At 36.3% G+C, this 20,768-nt stretch overlaps 1 protein-coding gene across 3 annotated transcripts in view; it reads right to left on the reverse strand.

Annotated features, from left to right (window-relative positions):
• The window catches only part of exd3 (exonuclease 3'-5' domain containing 3), a 43,978-nt gene that overhangs the window by 16,338 nt on the left and 6,872 nt on the right, over nt 1-20,768 (reverse strand). For 2 of the 3 annotated variants that reach the window (XM_077243153.1, XM_077243154.1), the window contains exons 3-18: nt 19,168-19,232; nt 17,755-18,102; nt 16,972-17,025; nt 16,755-16,894; nt 15,465-15,571; nt 15,301-15,374; nt 13,648-13,686; nt 13,404-13,570; nt 13,029-13,179; nt 12,659-12,857; nt 12,401-12,510; nt 12,081-12,258; nt 11,845-12,008; nt 11,212-11,412; nt 10,534-10,587; nt 10,191-10,322 (exon numbers count right to left, since the gene is read on the reverse strand). In XM_077243153.1, the coding sequence (XP_077099268.1) occupies nt 10,191-10,322; nt 10,534-10,587; nt 11,212-11,412; nt 11,845-12,008; nt 12,081-12,258; nt 12,401-12,510; nt 12,659-12,857; nt 13,029-13,179; nt 13,404-13,570; nt 13,648-13,686; nt 15,301-15,374; nt 15,465-15,571; nt 16,755-16,894; nt 16,972-17,025; nt 17,755-18,102; nt 19,168-19,232 (2,183 nt within the window). Of the gene's footprint in view, nt 1-9,522; nt 9,667-10,190; nt 10,323-10,533; nt 10,588-11,211; nt 11,413-11,844; nt 12,009-12,080; nt 12,259-12,400; nt 12,511-12,658; nt 12,858-13,028; nt 13,180-13,403; nt 13,571-13,647; nt 13,687-15,300; nt 15,375-15,464; nt 15,572-16,754; nt 16,895-16,971; nt 17,026-17,754; nt 18,103-19,167; nt 19,233-20,768 lie in introns of all 3 variants that reach the window. The other variant, XR_013207134.1, reaches the window with a different exon arrangement.

Raw genomic sequence — 20,768 nt, forward strand, 5'->3', positions numbered from 1 at the left:
GGATGATAAAAACGGGCTTTCTGGTTGTAGAGGGAACATTTGGCGTGATTGAACACGCAATCACACGGCCACCGAATGCAGAGTTCATTTCCTTGAAAGCTATGAGTTTTTGTGGTTTTACAGGTGTGTTAAAATGAACTTCTGGGTTATTTTCAATATAAGTCTATCGGACAGGGTGTATGGCTAAATCAGAGGCTTAAAAAGCTCATACGTTAAAGCGATAGTTCACACAAAAATTGAAATTCTGTCATCATTTACTCACCCACAAGTTGTTCCAAACCTGTATGAGTTTCTTTATTCTGTTGAACACAAAGGGAGATATTTTGAAGAATGTTTGTAACCAGACAGTTGACGGTAGTCATTGAGTTCCATAGTAGGAAAAAAATATAATAGAATTGAATAGCTGTGTTTCCACCCAAAGTTGCGAATTTAACTTATGCGCAAATTTTAAAATATGGATGGAAACAGCTAATGGCGACTGTCTGGTTACCAACGTTCTTCTAAATATCCTTTTTGTTCAGCAGAAAAAAGAAACTCATACAGGTTTGGAACAACTTGTGGGTGAGTAAATGATGACAGAATTTTTCTGTGAACTATCTCTTTAAGCTTGTATTTTTGTTAAAGTAATTACATGAACTCTTCAGTGGAAATTTTATTTGAGTTGTTGAGCTGTAAAGTTGTGTGTTAAAGATGGTTAGAGTTTGCTCTGTTTAATTTGTGCTTTAACAGGCATTCACACATTTTTCGAGTAGGTAATTCAGGCAATTTGACAACAGCGTAACTGATAGTTACAAGATACAACAAAGTTGAGCAGAGTTTGAATTTGTACAATGCACAGTGTTGTGACGGTGAAGATAATGAAGCGCAAGTCACCTGTTACAGCAGGATACAGCAGTTGTGTACGAACACCAACTAGTTGCCAACTATAGTACAGTGTCTGGGTGACCTGCAGCGATGCAGTTTGAACACCCCTTTATGGGTGTTACGATATGCTATATATACAGTGTTCTCCTTCCTGGGATCCTCTTGTGGATCCCAAGCAAAGGTCACTGGTTTACCATTGTAGCTGGTCATGCCATGGACTGAGAGACTGGAAAATCTTAGTCGTTCTCAAAAACAAGACTGGTTTCGGTTAATGTTATGTGGATTGCCTACATTTATCAGATGTGTTATTGTACTCAAACAGCTAAAACGAGCTGCAACAAAATGACACAGATTGTAGGGATCTCAAGATGCATTTTAAACATTTTTTAAACTTGACATGCTGCCTTAAAGTCACGATGTAAAGGAAATGGCGACATATCACTTCTTACATATTGTGACGTGAAACAGTTTACCATAAAACTTAGTTCATCCATTGGTTGTTGATTGGATGAAGGCAGATCTGAATGTGAGGCGCAGTTATTCTATGAAAGGGACGGGTTTATGGGGACTAGGGGTGTACACACTTGTAGTTCAGTTCGCTTGGTCCAGACCAAAAAAAAAAAACATTTAGTTCTGGTCCGCTTACCGTTAACATTGGCATTTTAACACCAAACACCGAAGATACTGAACCCAAAGGCATAGAGATGTTCACAACCCGATTGGTTGGCTTTTATTAGGTATATTTCGTGTCAGAATTTACAGAACATCCAAAACAATGCTGTGTTCTGGGATAAATGTGCTCGCTGTAAGTGCGTAGCTACATATGATGGTATTTTGAGCAGCTGAAAACTCGTGAAGAGCTTATAAAATGAGTAAAGGCGTCAAAACAGCGTCAGGAATCCCTCCGTCACACAAATGAAGATCTGCTGTGAGGAGACGTGGTTCTGATGCCTTAACTGAACTGTGATGGACAGCATCATGACTATGACGAGAAAAAACAGCTATTTTGATAAAAAATGTCATAAAAAGTTAAACTTGCATGGAGAAATCGTTCACAACAAGATCAATTACATGCATGTCGATTTAAAGACCACAATGCTACCTGTCTAAATGCGTACGGCTCTAGTGGTGGTAAAAATTATAAAAATTATAAAAATTATCATCTGTGCTAACAGACAACATATTACAGATGTTGTCCATAAACATTAAGTCGAAAATAACAAAGATTATTTTTTGTGAGTTCTGTGGAAAATACGGATATTACGCACTATTTAAAGGTATATTTAGGAAAAGTCCAAGTAATGGTCCCTCACTGTCTTTCTCTCTGCAGTAGCAGGAAGCAGCTTGGCTCTGACACAATGGCTCACATCAAACAGCAAGGATCCGCATTGCGTTACCGACACACACATACACACCAATGCCAGTCAGGCCAATCAAAACAGTGTGCAGAAAGCACAAACAGATCTAGGCAAACAGGACATTCCAGCTGCCGGGTGCTACTGATTCGTCACCGCAGCGAATCGCAGACCCAGAGAGAGAGAGCCACCAGGGGTGCCAACAGGAATTACGCTCCTATTATACATCTCGAATACAAGCACACACACACACACACGCATTCAGGACTCAAAGTCGCACACCCTAATCCTGTCCGCACAGATTGACCGCTTGCACCGGACACACAGACAGAAGTGCAATTTTGCAACTCTTTCCGCCAAAATGACACATCAGGGGTGTGAAAGTGGGAAGAGGTTAGCCAAACCACATAGTTCTCCAACTGTTTACTGGTGTGAAAAGGTGTAAGATAATCTTAACAAGCATCATTGAGCTCATTTCCACTGACTAACAAAAACATCACACGCAAGTCTCCTGACCTAGACTCAACATCAGATAGAACGCCCACACTAAGTTTAATGATCCTTTTATGATTTTTTTTACTTTTTGATCATGATTATAATCATTTTATGTATAAAAGACCCATTTATTTTGTTTGAGAAAATAAGTGTGATATTGTAAAGAGAACATGAGGTAAACTAATATTTAAATTAATATTAAGTTAATTATTATAAATAATAAAATAATGTTATGAATAATAATTAATATTAAAAATATAATAAATATAATAATAATAAATTCAATAAATTGCGTTCTATATGATCACTGTTCAAAAAAAGTGAATACATGTAATATTCTCTGGAAAACATTTACATTTACATAATTTTTCTACCAACAAGCAGGTCATGATTTCCAACCAGCCTTTCGAAAGCAGAATGAAAAATTAAGCACTAATCATTTATATATATATGTAAATGTGTAAAGAATTACTAGATTAAAGATTATTTAATTAATAACACATTGATCTTGATAAAACTAAAAGCCCTATAGTTTTCTTTTTTCTATGAAATTTTGCGGCCCTGGCTTTTTGGGTCCCCTGAAATAGTAATCCATGAGCAGAATAGAGATTTTCATGCCATTATTTGAAATTTTTTGACAACAGATTATTGTGGTATAATCAATTTCAGATAAACCCTCCCCCTAAACTGCATGTAAAACAAAAACTGTACAGCTTATGATGTCCAAGATCCCCCACTTGAAAAGACCCTTATGCCAATAGTCGAAAATATATCTACATATGAGTAGCCAGGATCTTGCTCTTTATGAGGGAAGTTGAAGAAAAAGAAAGAAAATCAAATAAGATTCCTGTGCCTTTCAAATGATGTGCTTTATGTGTCCTTTTGACCCTTCCACTTCTTTCAGTCTCACCAACAAGCACAGATTCAATTATTGTCACATTGACTTTCTCACTCACACTTTCCCACACACACACACACACACCCTGTGGTCCGTACTCTGCTCCGGTGCAGACAGCTTGTCAGTTTGTCAGTTAGTGTGTCAGATTGGGCCCAGAAACAGGAGTCATTCGCTCATACACACACTCACAGTGTGGATCGCAGTGGGAAATATTTGGGATGGTTTCCCTCGGAATGTCTTGGCATGTTTGAGGAATGTCTCCCTGCTCTCGTCTCCTCTCTCTTCCTCCTTTTCCCTTTCCTTCTTGCCCTACAGGCAGGGGTTGGGGTAGAGCGGGAACACAACAGCAAGACAACATTCCTGTTTTTGAACTCGCTGACCTAGATTGGGTTTTTCCTTCCATTAATATGGAAATGAAACAATATTTGCAACTCATTTTACTTCTGTAATGTTCCATGTTTCGGAGTAAAGATAAGATAGAAAGAAAAAAGCAGAGTTAAACTTACTGGATGGTGAAAACAAAGTGTCTCTATATGATAGTCAGTATGAGGGGAGTCATTTCACAGAGGTGGACAAAGACAAATTTCTATTATAAATCTTTTTTCCCCTTTAGAATAATGTGCGTCCAAGGTGCAAAAAAACTCATTGGTGCCAAAAATTAGTAAATAGCTTTGGGAAAGTAAAGTATGGTTTTAGTTTTATTTGACGATAATAACCCTGGTTCAATGTCACATGATCCTTCATAAATCATTTCAATATGCTGATTTAGTGCTCAAGAAACTTTTGGAATTATATTTAAGTGCTAACCATTGCCAATATTCCTAATTTAAAATTTCTGCCTGGTTTTGACTTGTGCTGTCTTCACTCTCACCAGTGAAACTGCTGCTTTTTTATACAGTGAAAGTTGATGGGAACTAGTCTGGGTTTCCACATGCTTCCTTGCCCGCAGCGCGATTTTATTCACGCTGCTAGAAAGTCTGGATTCCATGGACCAGATTTTCGCCTCAGCGAGGGGACCAATCACAGAACGGGGAGGGAGCAGCAAGACAATGACGACGTCTATGCGACACACCGAAGCAGTTTGTTTATACCTATGGATCCAACATGGCAGGAGACGCGAAGTTACCTTTCGATGCAGCCTTAGATATTGTTATAAGTAGTTTAGTTAAATCTCCGACCCATCGTCTTCATCCTCGTCTAATTTCTGTCGCTCTACATACGTCATCTGGTATAATTGAAACGATTGGCTATGAGCTACGTACAGGCACATTTGATAGACATTCGTAGCACCCAATAAACGGCTCTGGGCATTCGTAAACCACGCCTCAAATACGAGAAAATGAACATGCGGTTCCCAGACCGACATCTCAATGAGACTCGGTCTGACATTAGCCAGGCTAGATGGGAACCAGGTCAAGCTCTAAAAAGGGCAAAAATGTGCAAACTTAAAGCATTATAAAGTTGTCTATTTGACCCTGGGCTGAATTTAAGTCTTCTGAAGCAAAATGATATCTGGATTTTCATCAATTCTTCATCAAATCTTTTTTCATAATCATAAAAATTCATTATTAACTCAAAATATTGCACCACAGCCACTGTCCTATTCACTTTCATCATATGGAAAAGAGTAACTCTGAACTTTTTTTGTAATCCCCGACAGTCACCGAATGTGCTTCATATGGTTTAGACCTCAAATAACAATGGTATGAAATGTGCCAAGAGAAAAGAGGATCTGAAATACACTGCTGCAGTAGAACCTCAAAGTTGTCCTGTCTTTTCACATTCTTCCCTTTTTCTCAGCCTTCGCTAGATCAAAGAGGCAGAAATCCTTCTTTCAAACACCCTCTCACTCTTTCTCTTCCTCTCTCTCATTCTATCATCTCACGTCGTTTCGGTTCCTGTTCACACCCCACAGCCAGGGCCCCCCAAACCTCCCCTCCATGGTACCGTGGGAACTCCTGTGTGAATGCCATGGCAGCGTCTGCATTACGAAGAACCTGCTAGTCTCACATCTAAAAAAAGGGTCGGGGGTCATCTGATGCTGCTGTACGAAGATCAACGAGTAAATGTAGAAAGATCGACTCCGTGGTTTGAATGCCACATCTGCGGAGAGTTACCCAGAGAAATAGCAGAGATCAAGTATTGGCCCTGCCAGTTTAAATCAATGTGACGGTTATGGAATGGTATGAGAGGGAATGATACGAGTAACATGGTAATGTGTGAGGAATTGTACTGTATTACTGGATACCAGACAGAGGAGTGGTGCGAGATATGAAAAATATGGTGTTGATTTCAAGGAATCATATCCATGGGACCAAAATAAGAGGTTCTTGCTGAAGCAAGCATCACTATTACTGTTGCTCATACTTAGTCTTCTTTGTTCAGATCCTTAACCCTGAGTCGAGTAGACATGCTTTTACTTCGGATTTTTTCCTGGCAGATGATGTGATAAAATGGGAGGGAAAAAAAAAACAGATTTATAATAAAAGGAGGGACTCAGACCATATTGAGGGACCAGAATATCATAAAAGTCTTGGGGGTGGGCTCTATTGACTATTGGCAGTGAGCAACTACCCATAATACCATTACATTAGGGGCCTAGGGACCTATTCATAGTTCCTAGAACTGATGGCGGAAGTACCCAATTTTGGCATCTTTGCACCGCAGGAACTGGGAACGATTTTAGTTCTAGGAACGTCTTTTGTGGGGACTAAATTAGCTCCTACTTCAGAGTAGGGTCTAATCCAGCATAATAGGAACTAGCATTGACGCAAATGTACGTTGATTAGACGAACGCATGCTAAACACCAGCACCCGCCATTAAAAAAAAAAAAAAGTGTTCACACACAGATTGTATCCTATTCATTTCCTCCACGAATCAACTCTACAAACATGGACCAGCGATAGATGGACCTCTCAACCTTTACGCTAATGAGAAAATCATACGCGACTTTGAGAGAGGACCAAGCGAAACATGATTATGCATTTCTGCTCAGCTAGTGACACTATTGGGCATATACTGTGTATATATATATATATATATATATATATATATATATATATATATATATATATATATATATATATATATATACATAAAATACATACACACACACCAACTATAACCAAGTTCCTAGAACTACCTAGTGCGAAAGGGGCCAATATTAGTAGTGGCTGCTGAGTCACGATACAATGAGAGATTGTAACAAAGGGCTTTCCTTGAGTTCCACAAGCCTTCACTGAAGGAGACCTTTATTATATAAAAGAGAAATACCTTTCACTATTCTCTATTGGTTGGGGCTTCAAGAGCTCTGTTTTTTTCTCTTGTTTTACATTAACTGTCTGCTAATGAAAGGCTTCTTCTGGATGGATGGATGGATATATTTTTCTAGTGGTTTTCAGCATCATTATTCCAGTCTTCAGTGTCACATGATCCTTATTCTACTATGATGATTTGATGCTCAAGAAATATTTCTTATTATTGATGTTGAAAGTTTTTGCTGCTTAATTCTTTTTGTAGAATTTTTTAGTTCAGGATTCTTTAATAAATAGAAACTTCAAAATAACAGCATTTATTTTAAATATAAGTCCTTTGTAACATCACAAATGTATTTAATGTCACTTTTGATCAATTCAATGGATGTCAAATAAAATTATGAAAAACCAAGTTACAATTACCGTTTCTTTTTTTACTGAGTGAAAAGGGCTTACATTTCATAACTTTGATGACTTTACTATTATTCTATTCTAAATTTGGAAAATAGTCAAAATAAAGAATTCTTAGGTGTATCCAAACTATTGACTGGTACTATTAGTCTGCTTTAAAGTGATTACAGTAATTTTGGTGAATATTCTACTGACAGTAAAAATCACCTAGTCGTATCTCTAATCCATTTAGTGTGGTGACACACTTTTGAACTCAGCTTAGCCCTGATCTTAACTTAAACCTGGTGTGGACAGAGAGGAATGCTCAGGAAGAGGCTGATAAACTGATAAAGCAGTGAGAGAGAGAGACTGAGAGAAAGAGAAAGGATTATGGCAGGGTAGAGGTTAATGATTGGCAATGAGTATCAATGGGCCACACAGGGGGCTTTAGGAATGTCTCTCAGAGCCGGGGGCAAGTCACCCAGCCACTGTTAATCAAAGGACTTTACCATCAGATAACAAAAGGGTTAACTTAGCATGGGTGGGCTTCCACATACCAGCCCTGGGGTGCAACTCCCCCCCTCCCCACTCCACAATAATACAGTGTTTATTTCAATGTTTCCATCACATTCCAATGTTTCCATCTCATTCAGAACATAAAAATGCCACAGTTTGGTTTTCTAGCATAATCTGTTGGTACAATTTGTTCGGCAAACATGCAGAGGTGGATGAAACCTCAGGCAACAAATGGTGGAATGCGACTGTTCCGGATGGGAGCCACCGGCCACCCAATCAGGAAAGGTTGGTGGCCACAAAATTGACACATTTGGGGAAACCACCACCCATGCGGAGCTCAGACGACCCACGTCTGGAATTCAACCGCATTCTCCTGTCCTCACTGGCTATAGGTGTGAACTTGGTGTGGTAGAAATTCTTTTGACTTTTACAAGGTGTGTGGCAAATGATACATGTAGAACTGCGCAGTCACTGAGTTTTTAGTATGTCGTGTGAACAGCTTAATGGCTATGACATAAACAATAATAGGCGGTACTAAGTATTATTAAAAGAATGGTTCACTGAGAATTAAAATTCTGTCATCATTTATTCATCTCCATGTTTTTCCAGACCCATGTGACTATTTATTCATCCTGCTCTTTTCTTTACACTAAAAGTGCACGGGACAAACAACCTCAAGCTTAAACAATGAATAAATGGCACCTAAAAGTATCATAAAATTAGTTAATTGGTCATAAAATAAGTCCATAATTGTTTAAAGTATTTTAAAACAATATGATGGCTTTAAGTGAGGATAAGATGAATATCCAAGTAGCTATTTATTGAAATAAGAATTCAATTCTCATTCACACTTTTGCATATTTAAAACTTGTGTCACATTTATGCCACTGATGTTTTGATGCTCCAAGTTTGAACTCTTAAGTAATAAACAACTGTAGACCTGTGGTGGAGCCAGAGGTGCAGCTCTAATGGAGATCAGGTATTACAACATGAATGAGTCAGGCACATATCTGCCTCATCTCGCCATTTGTCTCAAACACTAGTCTGTCTCTTCCTTTGTTTTTCTCTGTTATCTCTCACTACATCTTTCTGCCTGTCCTCTCTTGCAGTGTTCTCACTCTATTCTCATCATCTCCCAGTCTCCATTTATTCATCCCTTGATCATCTTATCAGTATTAGCCAATATTATGTTTTGATAATATGAAAGAATCCCTTTTTACTATTGCTCATATTTCAATTAAACCTCCAACCACAATTATTAAATTTAGACACATAACCAGTCCTGTTTGTCTATGGGCATGATCTATACCTTGAATAATGCGGGGGAGTTGTATTGTGATGTTTCTAAGCAATCTCACTTATAATTTAAGCCAGTCACAGAAACTCTTTGACTTGAATAAGTAAGCAATTAGCAGGAACCACCAAGAACACCCTAGCAACAATAGCACTAGGTAGATCTAACTGCCTACCAATGGTACACTCTTCTGTAATTTTGGATTATTTGGCCTTGTTAGGGCATATAGTAGTTAAACAGCAAAGGTCCAATGATCGAGCCCTGAGGGACACCACATGCCATGTGGTTTTCTGTAGAGAGGTGTGTAGTGATGTTTCAAAGTGATCTCACTTATGAATTTAGCCTATCATAGAAAGATAGCCTATCTTTTGAGTTGAACTAGTAAGCAATTAGCCAGCAACCACCAAGAATACTCTAGCAACCATATTAGTGCATCTCTAATGATAACTATGTACCTTTTTTGTCTTAACTCTTTCCTTCAGTTTGTCCTCTGTATCCCTCCGGTAATTGCTTATTTCCTTATCCATACCCATTGTCTGAATTCCGATCATCACTTATGTGAGAGGAAATGCCTGAAGAAAGTTCCTCCTGCACTTATTCTACCGAAAAAGACAGTGACATCTCAAGCAAATGATTAACAGGAGAATTGTCACCAGAGAAGCCCTCTATCTCTTTAGCTTCCTTCTGGTCTCACAACTCTTGTGTCTGCAGATAAGACAAACATTTGTCAAGACAGGGAGCAATTTCATTGAGAATATTAAAGTATCTCAACCTAAAGATTGAATGAAATTCCAAATAGAATTCATAACGCAAAAGGTGGTTGGTTATTTCCTCTAAGATCTTTAAAAACAAACCTTGTTCCTCCATTTTGTCAACTTTTCTAAAGGCTCCTAGTGTTTGTTTGCACTGTCAGCGCACTTTTTTGTGGTATATTCCACAATCTAGAGATTGATAAAAATAGCGATGATCAGTGAATTTCCTTTTATCTTCCCTTTTAATAGTTGATAAATGTTGATAAAAAAAAAGTAAGTTCCTTTTAAAGAGGAAGAGGTTTCTTGTCCTAGTGATAACAAATGTAAGAGACACACGCATACAAGCTTGTTTATAGGCATGCACAACTGACCTGGCATCGACTGAAGATGTCTGCAGGGGTTAGGCGGACGTGGAAATGTCTGAGAACGTGCACGGCCTGGTCACGTGCCTTTTCTGAGCAGTCCAAAATCAGGCAGCGGCCCTCTCCGACTTGTGACCGTAGCTATTCACACAGATACACACATTCACGCACAAATTAAATTCAAGTGAACTGTAGTTTTGTTAAGCAGAGAGGAGCTTTGTAATAAAACCTAGCAAGCTTCCTATGGAGGCAGTATTTTAAGGCATCATAGGCACACTACCTATGCAGGCAGTAGGATGCAAGAAAGCCCACATAGCTTGCATGTTTCTCAATACCTCAAACACAGACTTACTGTTTGGTAGGGCTGACCTGCGGTGAGGATGACACGACCTTCAGCACGGGCCAGCTGGAGGAGAGAATATAGCATAACATGACAGCAAATACATTGCTTTAAAAATATAAAGATATATATTAACAAATACATTATTACTTTTTTCGAGATAATGGTGGGGTGAATTAGTTATGCTTTGACATCACTACTAAAACTGAGATTAATATAATAGAGGAATTTTATATATATAATATAAAAGTCTTTAAACCTCAGGAGGAATTTGCCTTAACATGTTCTTTATGGCCAAATATGATAACCTCTGTTTTGTCTATTTAATTGTAGCAGAATCTATGAGGCTGTAGTAAACTGAAGATAACCATAGATAAATCTGGGTCCTTTACTTTGGCATTTCTGTTACTTTACATTATTCGGCCTTCTGTGGGCATATATAGGTTAAACAGCAAAAGTCCAAGGATCGAGCCCTGAGGGACGCCACATATGGAGGTCCATTCAGATTTTTAGTCACTTGTTCTTTCTAAATATGACCTGAAACAGCTGATGACCATTACATGATGTCCTACCAGTTTAAAAATTAAATGTAACTAATGCATATTGTCAAATATCGACAAAATGCATATTGTCAAATATCGACAAAATGCATATTGTCAAATATCGACAAAAGATGACTAAATGTTTCACCTCCGCTGCAACTTTATGGTCATCTGTGTTTTCGAGCATCTTGACGTCCACCCCCAGACATCGCAAAAAACGTCCCAGACCCTGCAGCATGTTATCACAGACCACTCGTAGCTCTGGCGGCGTGATGGTGGGCCCTTGGTACTCCGAATCCTTAAAACAGTCCTTCTCCACAGACTGGGGCTCGTTCGCCTTTTGCTGAGCCTAAAGATTGGAACACACTCCAACATCACTGGTGAAGACGATAACATTTGACATAAAGATAGTGATCCACTATATTGCATCCAAAGATTGGAGAAAAGGGTGGGCAAGACATATTAGATGGCTTGTCACTTTAAATAAAATAAAATATTTATATTTTATATATAAATATTTATATAAAATTTTAATAAAATATGCAGTGGCTTAAAATGACAGATTTTTTTTATAATTCACAATGTGACTAATGATAGACAAACCCCCTCAAAAAAGGACTACTGTTTGCCACATTTTTAGTTGTTCTCCTTCATTTCTCCATCATAAAAACCCCACATGTTCTCATCAGCTATTTATATATTGAATTTTATGACAGTAACTATGACAACAGAGTAATTTTCTGTACTACAGGCTCATGACATGGCAGACAAGTAAACTGACCTCTCTTCTTTTAGACTGCTTTTTCTTCTCTTTGGGTTTCTTCTCCTCCCGGCTCTTGGCCAGTTGGGCTGAGGGAATGGAGCAGAGGTCCTCTGGCAAACCATATGCCTTCGGGTCCCGGGAGAGGACAAGGTAGACGTTCAGCAGGCAGTACGCATCAGCGGCTGAAAATAGACACAGAAAGAGAATGGGAGAAGGTTCAAAAACATAATGGTACCACATGAATTTTGTGTTACCAGCATAGCGGAGTTGGCTAGTCCGGAGTGGCCGGCGTTCCCAGTTAGACAGTTGCTCGGTTTTGTCCAGTGGTTTTCCCAACACCTGCTGTACTAGCAGACTCAGGCCCTTCTCTGCCGGTCCCTCACAAACTACCACTGACCGACACCCTTTGTTCCTTAACCGGCACCGCTGAAGCTGTTGGGACAGGTCTCATTTGTAAAAAGAATAAAATAGCAACAGGTTCCAAAATAGCGACATGTGGACTTGAATATGATGCATTTTTCAGCTAATCAATCCAATCAGAAATAGTTAAGCTGCAGGTCGTTTTTAGCAGTACCTCCTGATGGACGTGGAGAAGGTCCAGAACTCCTTCCATTTTCATTGGCTCTTCCCTGAGCTCAGGCCACGTGCTGACCAGACTCCGCAAGTCTCCAGACATTCCATAACCTAGTAAACACATACACAAGCTAAAAATGCTATTCAAAGCTCAAGGCAGAATTTCCATATCTTTCCTGATAGGCCACCCACAGTTTACGAACACCGGCAATATGAAGAATTTCAAGTCTGTGACTTGATTTGTCTTGAGGTCTCTTACCTAGTTTGATGATGCTCTTGTCTGACAGCAGAGCTCTGATGAAGTCCACTGTGATGCTGTGGTGGCTAATGGCATGAGCACAAAGGTCCAGCAGAAACACCTGTTCCTCTAGGGCCAGCTGGATCAGAGCCACGCGCTGAGGAGACACCGTGCCAAAACCAGCTCTCCACTCCATGTCAATTCCCACCACACAGCCAGGCTGAAGAAGAGCAAGGAGAAACAGTTAAATGAGACTTATAATCGAAAACAGAATCGTCCTTGTTCTTTAGAAATAATTAAAGTTGATGTTACAATATGAACCACATCAGTACACATAGGTTAATCCAATCATAATCGTAATTTACATAAAAGTACTGTAGCAAAGTGTTACCTTTAAAACAGCTTCTCTGCATTGCTCAACTTTATCTAATGTCTCTACAAAGCGGACATTTTCTCTGGCTAGAGGCATCTGGTAGTATATTTTCTGATCAGACTGAGGGGGTGTCCAGGACTCCGGTGTGCCGCTTACAGCACACATCTCTCTGTGACAGGAATATACTTGTGAGGGTGATGGTTGTGTGTGTGTGTGGAAGTCAAAGTATCTTCAAAATTAGTGGAACACATCAAAAACGTCTGTCAGCAGATTTGTGTGAGGGTTACAAAAAATACTATTATTGGTACGAAAATTATTAATGGGAGGTTATCACGAGTATAGTCTTTTTTTTTTAGGTCTGTGTGTGTGTGTATATTTTTTTTTGATACTTACAGCTCTTTGGGGGAAAGGCTCTGAATTTTGTCCCAGACTCCTATTGGAAGCCTGTTTCTGGGTATGCTGTAATGTGCAGCCCACTGGGCAGCAGTCTGGAGGCTACAGTATTTAACCAACAGCTGCACCAACTGAACCTGGAGCTCTAGATTACCTTTAATCATGGCCTGAGATCACACACACACACTCACTCATTTAAAGCTCAGTTAAAATGTTGAAGTTCTCAAACCAGAATAACTATTACCTGAACATGGTCTCTCCAGTTCTCTTCAGACATACTTTTCTGTCAAATACAATGAAGCAGACACATCACTGCAATACATCACATACAGTATTTGCAAAGCAAGCAGGCAAATTGTATTTATATAGCACTTTTCCAAACAAATCAATGTTTCAAAGTTCAAAGTGCTTTACAGGCAAAAAAATTTAAAGAAAATACAAATACAGGTCAAATACAAAAATAAAATAATATTGTATAAAGATTTATTAAAATAATAAAACAACATTAAATTACAAACATTATGCAATATTATAGGAAGGCCAGACTAAAGAGATATGTTTTTAATTTAGACTTAAAACTATTTATATTTTCAGCACGTCTTACTTCTTATGGAAGGTTATTCCAGAGACGAGGAGCGTAGCGACTAAAAGCAGCATTACCAAATCGTTTAGTTCTACTGTGTGGTACTGTTAAAAGTAAAGAATCCGAGGATCTGAGAATCCTTACAGGTTCATATACTGTAAGCATTTTTAAAAGATAGTCTGGAGCAAGTCCATGTAGTGCCTTATAAACTAATACTAGGTTTTTAAAATCAAAATAAAAACTAACATACATACAGTGTTCACATTTAGCCTCTGTAATGTGATGCATTTCTGAGTGTACAAAATATTCAGCGGTAAATGAAGGGCGAGATTTCATCTTATTAATCAGGATATGATTGGTTAGAAAACATTATATTTGATTACGTGACTAATACTAATTTATTGAAAAATACATTTTATAAAATGCAACTCATTACACATAAAATAATACCTCTTTTAAGATGAGAATGATGTAAATTTCTGTATTAAAATGTATTTTATCAGGAAATTACAACTGTCATGTTTTAAAAATAAAATAAAAATTCACAAAAAGAAAACCGTATAAAAATGTTTGCCATTATCTTTTATTGTTATTATAATAAAGGAATTTATATTTTAACAAAACTGTTTTACTAATTCATAAAATAATGTAAATTTTTTAATATTATTAAATATTAATATAAGTAAAATTTTATTAAATATTAATCAACTTTAAATTTGAAAAATTTTATATATATATAATAAATTATATACAATATTTATAATAAATATTTTACTTAAATTAATATTATAATTTTATATTAATATTAAAATAATATTTTTAAATATTTAACATTAATTTAGGCATTATAATTAAAGTATATAATTTAATAATATATTTTTTTATATTGTTAATATTTGAAAAACCTGTATGCTAAATCAACATCATGGGGAGCAGCGCCACAAAAACTATAAAACAGGACATGATATCATAGTCAGGTACTCTTATAGACCCTCTTGATTGAGTTTCAAAATCAGCAAGCTTCTTAAAATATAATTTGACAAGATAATTTGATTTAAGACCAGACAAGGTTAGTTCAGGTTGTCATGCTGTGCGACTCAATAAATATCAACAAAACATTTGTGATAACATATACTGCTTGCCTTAAAAATAATATTAAAAAACACTGATGAAAATAATGATAAAGATGTACTTTTATTCAATGTGTTCATTTATCAAAAGTGTAAAATAAATATTTTCTTACTTGATGGTTACACCGGATGACATATTTTTCAAAACCACATGAAACCAACATAAATACAAAAATTTCCTCACCTCGCCAAAGGTTTTGTACATGAGAAACCTCAGTGAGTCCAGCTTCCTCTTGTAGACAGAATTAGAGCACAGACCTGTAGAAATCAAACCCAACAGGACGAGCGTAAACATCAAATACACACGCATTCATAAATATGATGAGAGTGTCAAACAGGCTCACACACCTGGGTCAATGCAGAACTTCTCCATGAGTCTGAAGACATGTTTACTGAGCAGCTTGGGCTGAATCTGGTCCATCTGATGTTTGGAGAGAACCAGGGATGGGTACTGACTGAAACCACACAACACATCACAACGTCACAATCACTCAGCAAACTCTGCATTAGAGCTGCACCCAGATATACATTATCATCATCGCCATTATTATCATAATTAATTACTTTTTAATTCATCTCACAGAAGTAAAAATCAGGCATCAAAGAAGGATCAATGATAAATGATAGATAAATGAGTATTATAATATGACAGAACAAGCTAAACTATTATTATTCATATAATAATAATAACTAATATATATTAGTAATAAATGTAAAACATTATCCTAATATTTATTAATTTTACCATTTTGTACAAGTGAAATTAGGAATCTAAACATAAAAAGATGGTTGAATTAATAGTAATGGATAAATGAGTATTATAAAATGAAAGAAAATATTTTCGTTAATATAATAATAATAATTACTAATACATAGTAATACTTTAAAACAATTATATTAATTTTACATATTTTTAAATCAACAAGTAAAATCAGGCATCTAAACTTTAAAATATTAATTCATTAACAATGATGGATAAATGAGAATTATAAAAAGAGAGAATAGCCGATTATTATAATTATCATTATTATTGTTAATAATAATAATAATAAGCATTTTTATTTGTACCCAACTTTGCAGATGTAAAAATCAGGCATCAAATCACTAAAACATACAGTAGGGAAAAAATGGATGAATGATAAACTATGGATAAATGAGTATTGTAAAATGATAGATTAGACTAATAATAAATAGATTAACAAATAATAATAATATTATTATATGTTATGAAATATTTTTATAGTAAAAAAAAGTAAAGTTAAAGTAAAACCAGACATTTAAACAATGTAAAAAAAGGTGGATGAATGATAAATGATGGATACATTTATTGAATATTATAAAATAAGAGAATAGACTAGATGAATAATAATAATGGTACTAATAAAAAAAGTCATAAATATTATTATAATAAATGTTTCAATGTTGATATTTCAAGTGAATGTCATGAAGAAATGTCCAGGTCACATCTGCCCCCAAAAGATTTTTTTTGCATAAAGAAAATTAAGCCTAAATTTAGCCTGTTTTTTTTTTTTACACAAAGCACATTTTCCTCATAAATTCTTAATTCTGTATTGAGACATAATGAGCAATAGGGTAGGGACTTTTTCCCCCTTTCAATTATATTGAGAATGTCCTCACCTGGCCAGAGCCTGGATGCTGAAGCTGGGATCACACCAGGAGTCCAGCAGTGTGAGCAGCCGCCGCTGCAGGTCAGGATGATCCCGCACATACAGCTCCGCCAGAGACAGCTTGTCCAGGAGAATGACCGGCACACACATCTGCCGGCACACACAGCAACAGTCCAAACAAGATAGAGGAAACATCCAGCTATATTCATCAATGTGATTGAACTGACCTTCTCCATGTCCAGATCTTTCTGGAGCTCCACTTTGACACTGAACACCAACGCCTGTTAGAAAATACAAGATTTCCTGTCATACTGCTCATTATATCGGTATTGTCAAATATAAAAAAAGCATCTTAAATTATTAGTAATCAAATAGGTTGATTCTATATAACATTTATAATGCTTGTTAAAACAATTATAATTATATATTAATTTTAATAAATATTTAACAGTTTTCTATTGACATTATCTTTTGGTGCCTAATATTTTTGAGTAAGTTAAAGTAAAAATTGTAGAATTTTCAAATATTTGTTTTATTGTTTATTTAATTGACACAAAATAAAATGAATATTAAATAACTAAAAAAATATTAACAAAATATAATTTACTTTTTTTGACCCCCCCCCCCCCCCCTTTAATGATAGCAAATGAGATGCACATTCAATTTAATAAACGTTTAGTTTACACAATTATTTAAAATTCACACGAAAATATGAAATATAAATATGAAAATATGAATGTGACCTCAGAAGCTCAAATTCTGATCATACAATGCTGATCACTTCAAAATGTCACAATTTTGTCAAAAAAACCAAAACATTTCGTAATCCAGTCCATATTGCACTTCCAAAATCATAATTATATTTTTATTATATTTCATATTTTGCCCATAATTAAATATTTTTCCCATAACTGGCCTGGGCCATGTACGTTTCTACCCCTAGCAACCCTTTTGTTTTTCTTGCATCCTCGTCTGGTACGCTCATGTTGTGAAAAGAGTCCCCCTCACACCTCTTTGAAGCAGCGGAGGTCCTGCAGGAAGGACACATGTTCCAGCAGCAGTGGTTTCCTCAGCGAGCTCAGCTGATACACCTCCAGCAGGGGGTCCATGTACCCGGGGTGAGAGTCTGTGAGGAGACCCAGCGCTTGCTGCTGGAAACGTAGTCTCTCTTCTTCCCTCAGGACATTCAGACTGGCCTGGGGATTACTAGTCCTCCAGCGCATGAACTCTGAGAGAATGAACTGGTTCAGAGTGGTGGTCTTGCCCTTTTGGACGGGAACGCAGGCCTCCAGGAGGTCCAGCAGACCAGACAAGGGCTCCTGCATCTGCGAGAAACTGCCCGATAAAAACTGCCGCAGCTGAGGGAGGAAGAGGTGAGCTTTTCAGACAGGTTGGCCAGATGGGACAGGATGGAAAAGGAAATAATAATTAAAAAAAAGAAATAAAAAAATATTTAAAAATCAAATAGGGTTAGGGTTAGGTTGGGTTAGCAAAAAAAATAAAAAATAAAATCAAGATATGGATTAAGTAAATAAATAATAAATGGTGTCAATTTTATGTAAAAAAGAAAAAAAATTTAAAGAAAAAATTTATAAAATAAAAATAGGGATTAAGTATATTAATAATCAATTTAAATTACTTTAATAATATGCATTACTTAATATTGTGTATTCTGAATTTGCTTATTGCCCAAAATACAAATCTAAACCGGGTCAACGTTGCACAAAGATTTGATTTGTTCCTCGAGTTACAATTGTGTTGTTATTATTATAATATAAAAATATTTAATAGTGAGCCCAAACTAATTGAATTCTGAACCAAATAATATACAGAATTGAGTAAAGCACTGGAAATGCATTACAGTTTATTATACAAAAAATGGGGGAAAGGAAGTAAACAGAATGAATGTGATTATCATTAATTTTGGTGATAAAAATGCAATGATATAATTTTGGTAATAATCTGAACACTGCACAAGAAAATGTTCAATACAAGGTAAACCCTATCAAAAGCATTTGTGATATAATGTGGATTACCACAGAAAATTACATCTCTCTCTCTAAAAAAAACTGAGGGATGAGTTGAAAGGATTTTCTTTTGTAATGATTGTTATACCATAAATGCAAATTAATTAATAACAACTTGTACGACTCAAATCCTCCTTTTAATTCACTGCGGTTACAACTTCGATCGTTTCATTGGAAGTCTAAATTATGCCCATAAATGCTGGAGCAATATCTGTATCACATACTATAGTTATTTTGAAAAGTAATGGATTATCTCCTAAATACTGTGGGTAGAAATGGAGGAATTTAGCTAGTGGTTTGCTATGCCCCTCATGCACATCTCTTTTCTCAAGTGATCTTATCGCCAGCATCTCACCTCTCGCGCTCTGCTCGAGTGTAATTACATCTGTGCCTTACCTCCTCCTGCTCTTTCCTGTTCCAGAGGCCCCAGAGGTGCTCCTGCAGGGCCGCCGGGTCAACACCTGGGCACAAACACACGACACCCGGGTCACACTCATACGCTCTTCACTGCATGCTGGTTTTCATGCAATTGTATTGTATTTTTCCGGTCACTCTCTGCTTTAACTGTTTAATAAAAAGTGGCAATGTTGCAGGCTGGACTCGAACATGTTTTTCCCATATGGGCACCACAGCACCAACTGCCATTGCTCTGATGATTTTACAAATCTTTCATCAAAACATATTTTAATTCATAAATACTAACACTTTTTGAATCAATGGTGTGAGACAGTCAAACAGGCGGGAATACCTGTTTGACCGACTAATGGCATTATTTCTGCAAATCTGTTTGTCAAATTAAATGTTGTTTAAATTCCAAATGATCTGCTTTCATAATTGCAAAATGTCTTTCTGCAATGTTCATTTCTAAACATTCAAAAAGTAAGACCTGATTGGATCATAAAAAGTGGATCAAAGTAATTTGAGGGGAGAGTTAAAAAGAAAATTAGTAAAGTCAGCCATAAAAAAGTCATTAGGGCTTGACGCTTACTCTCCCCCCCCCCCCCCCATGCTTTTGATAGGGTTTACCTTGTATTGAACATTTTCTTGTGCAGTGTTCAGATTATTACCAAAATTATATCATTGCATTTTTATCACCAAAATTAATGATAATCACATTCATTCTGTTTACTTCCTTTCCCCCTTTTTTTGTATAATAAACTGTAATGGGGGCAATGAAAAAGTATTAAATAATTGGCTTTTCTTAATTAAGGAATACACGCAGATATTTACGAGCAACATTTTTAATAGTCATCAAGTTTTTAATACAAAAACTAAGACTTTTTTAATATTTTGGCTTTAAACTGTTTATTTAACAATTATGGAATTAAATAATATGGAATAATCATGTATATTCTAAAAACTGATTAAAATCCCAGGTACAGTTTATTTTTTTAACCCAAATACAATCAATAGGCAGAATAAAATTCTACATAATGCTGGAGTTTTAATTATAAAGAAGTCCAAAATAAACCGGGGCTCTTATTTTGAAATGCAAATGCTAGTGAAATATCGTAACTGTCCAGCCTCGAAGACTGCAAACAACGTTGTAACAGGTACCTTGTTTTTCCCATTTGTGCTTACAACAGTGTTGGGTAAGTTACTCTAAAAAAAGTAATTGAATACTAGCTACTAATTACTCTAATCTTCAACAGAGTAATTAGATTACTGTACTAATTATTCTCTTTAAGAAGCCTCCACCAGTTGAACAATACAAAGATAAACATGAAACTGCTCTTTTAAATCTTTCAAATAAATAATATAAAATTACATAAATTATTCTTCAACTGACCAAAGTATTTAAAGGGAGAAGGTTACATTAAAACATCCATTTTATCGTTAGATGTAAAATTTTGATGTAAATAGCCTATAAAGTATTTTATGCAATTACATCAGAAGTAACTAATTAAATTTCAGGAAAATTAATAGGAATCCCTTACTTTACTTTTTCAAGGGAAAAGTAATTCAATTACAGTTATTAAGTACTTAGTAATACATTA

The sequence above is a fragment of the Siphateles boraxobius genome, unplaced genomic scaffold, assembly GCF_051911475.1.
Source record: "Siphateles boraxobius isolate OS27281-9 unplaced genomic scaffold, OSU_SipBor_1 25, whole genome shotgun sequence".
Classification (NCBI taxonomy): domain Eukaryota; kingdom Metazoa; phylum Chordata; class Actinopteri; order Cypriniformes; family Leuciscidae; genus Siphateles; species Siphateles boraxobius.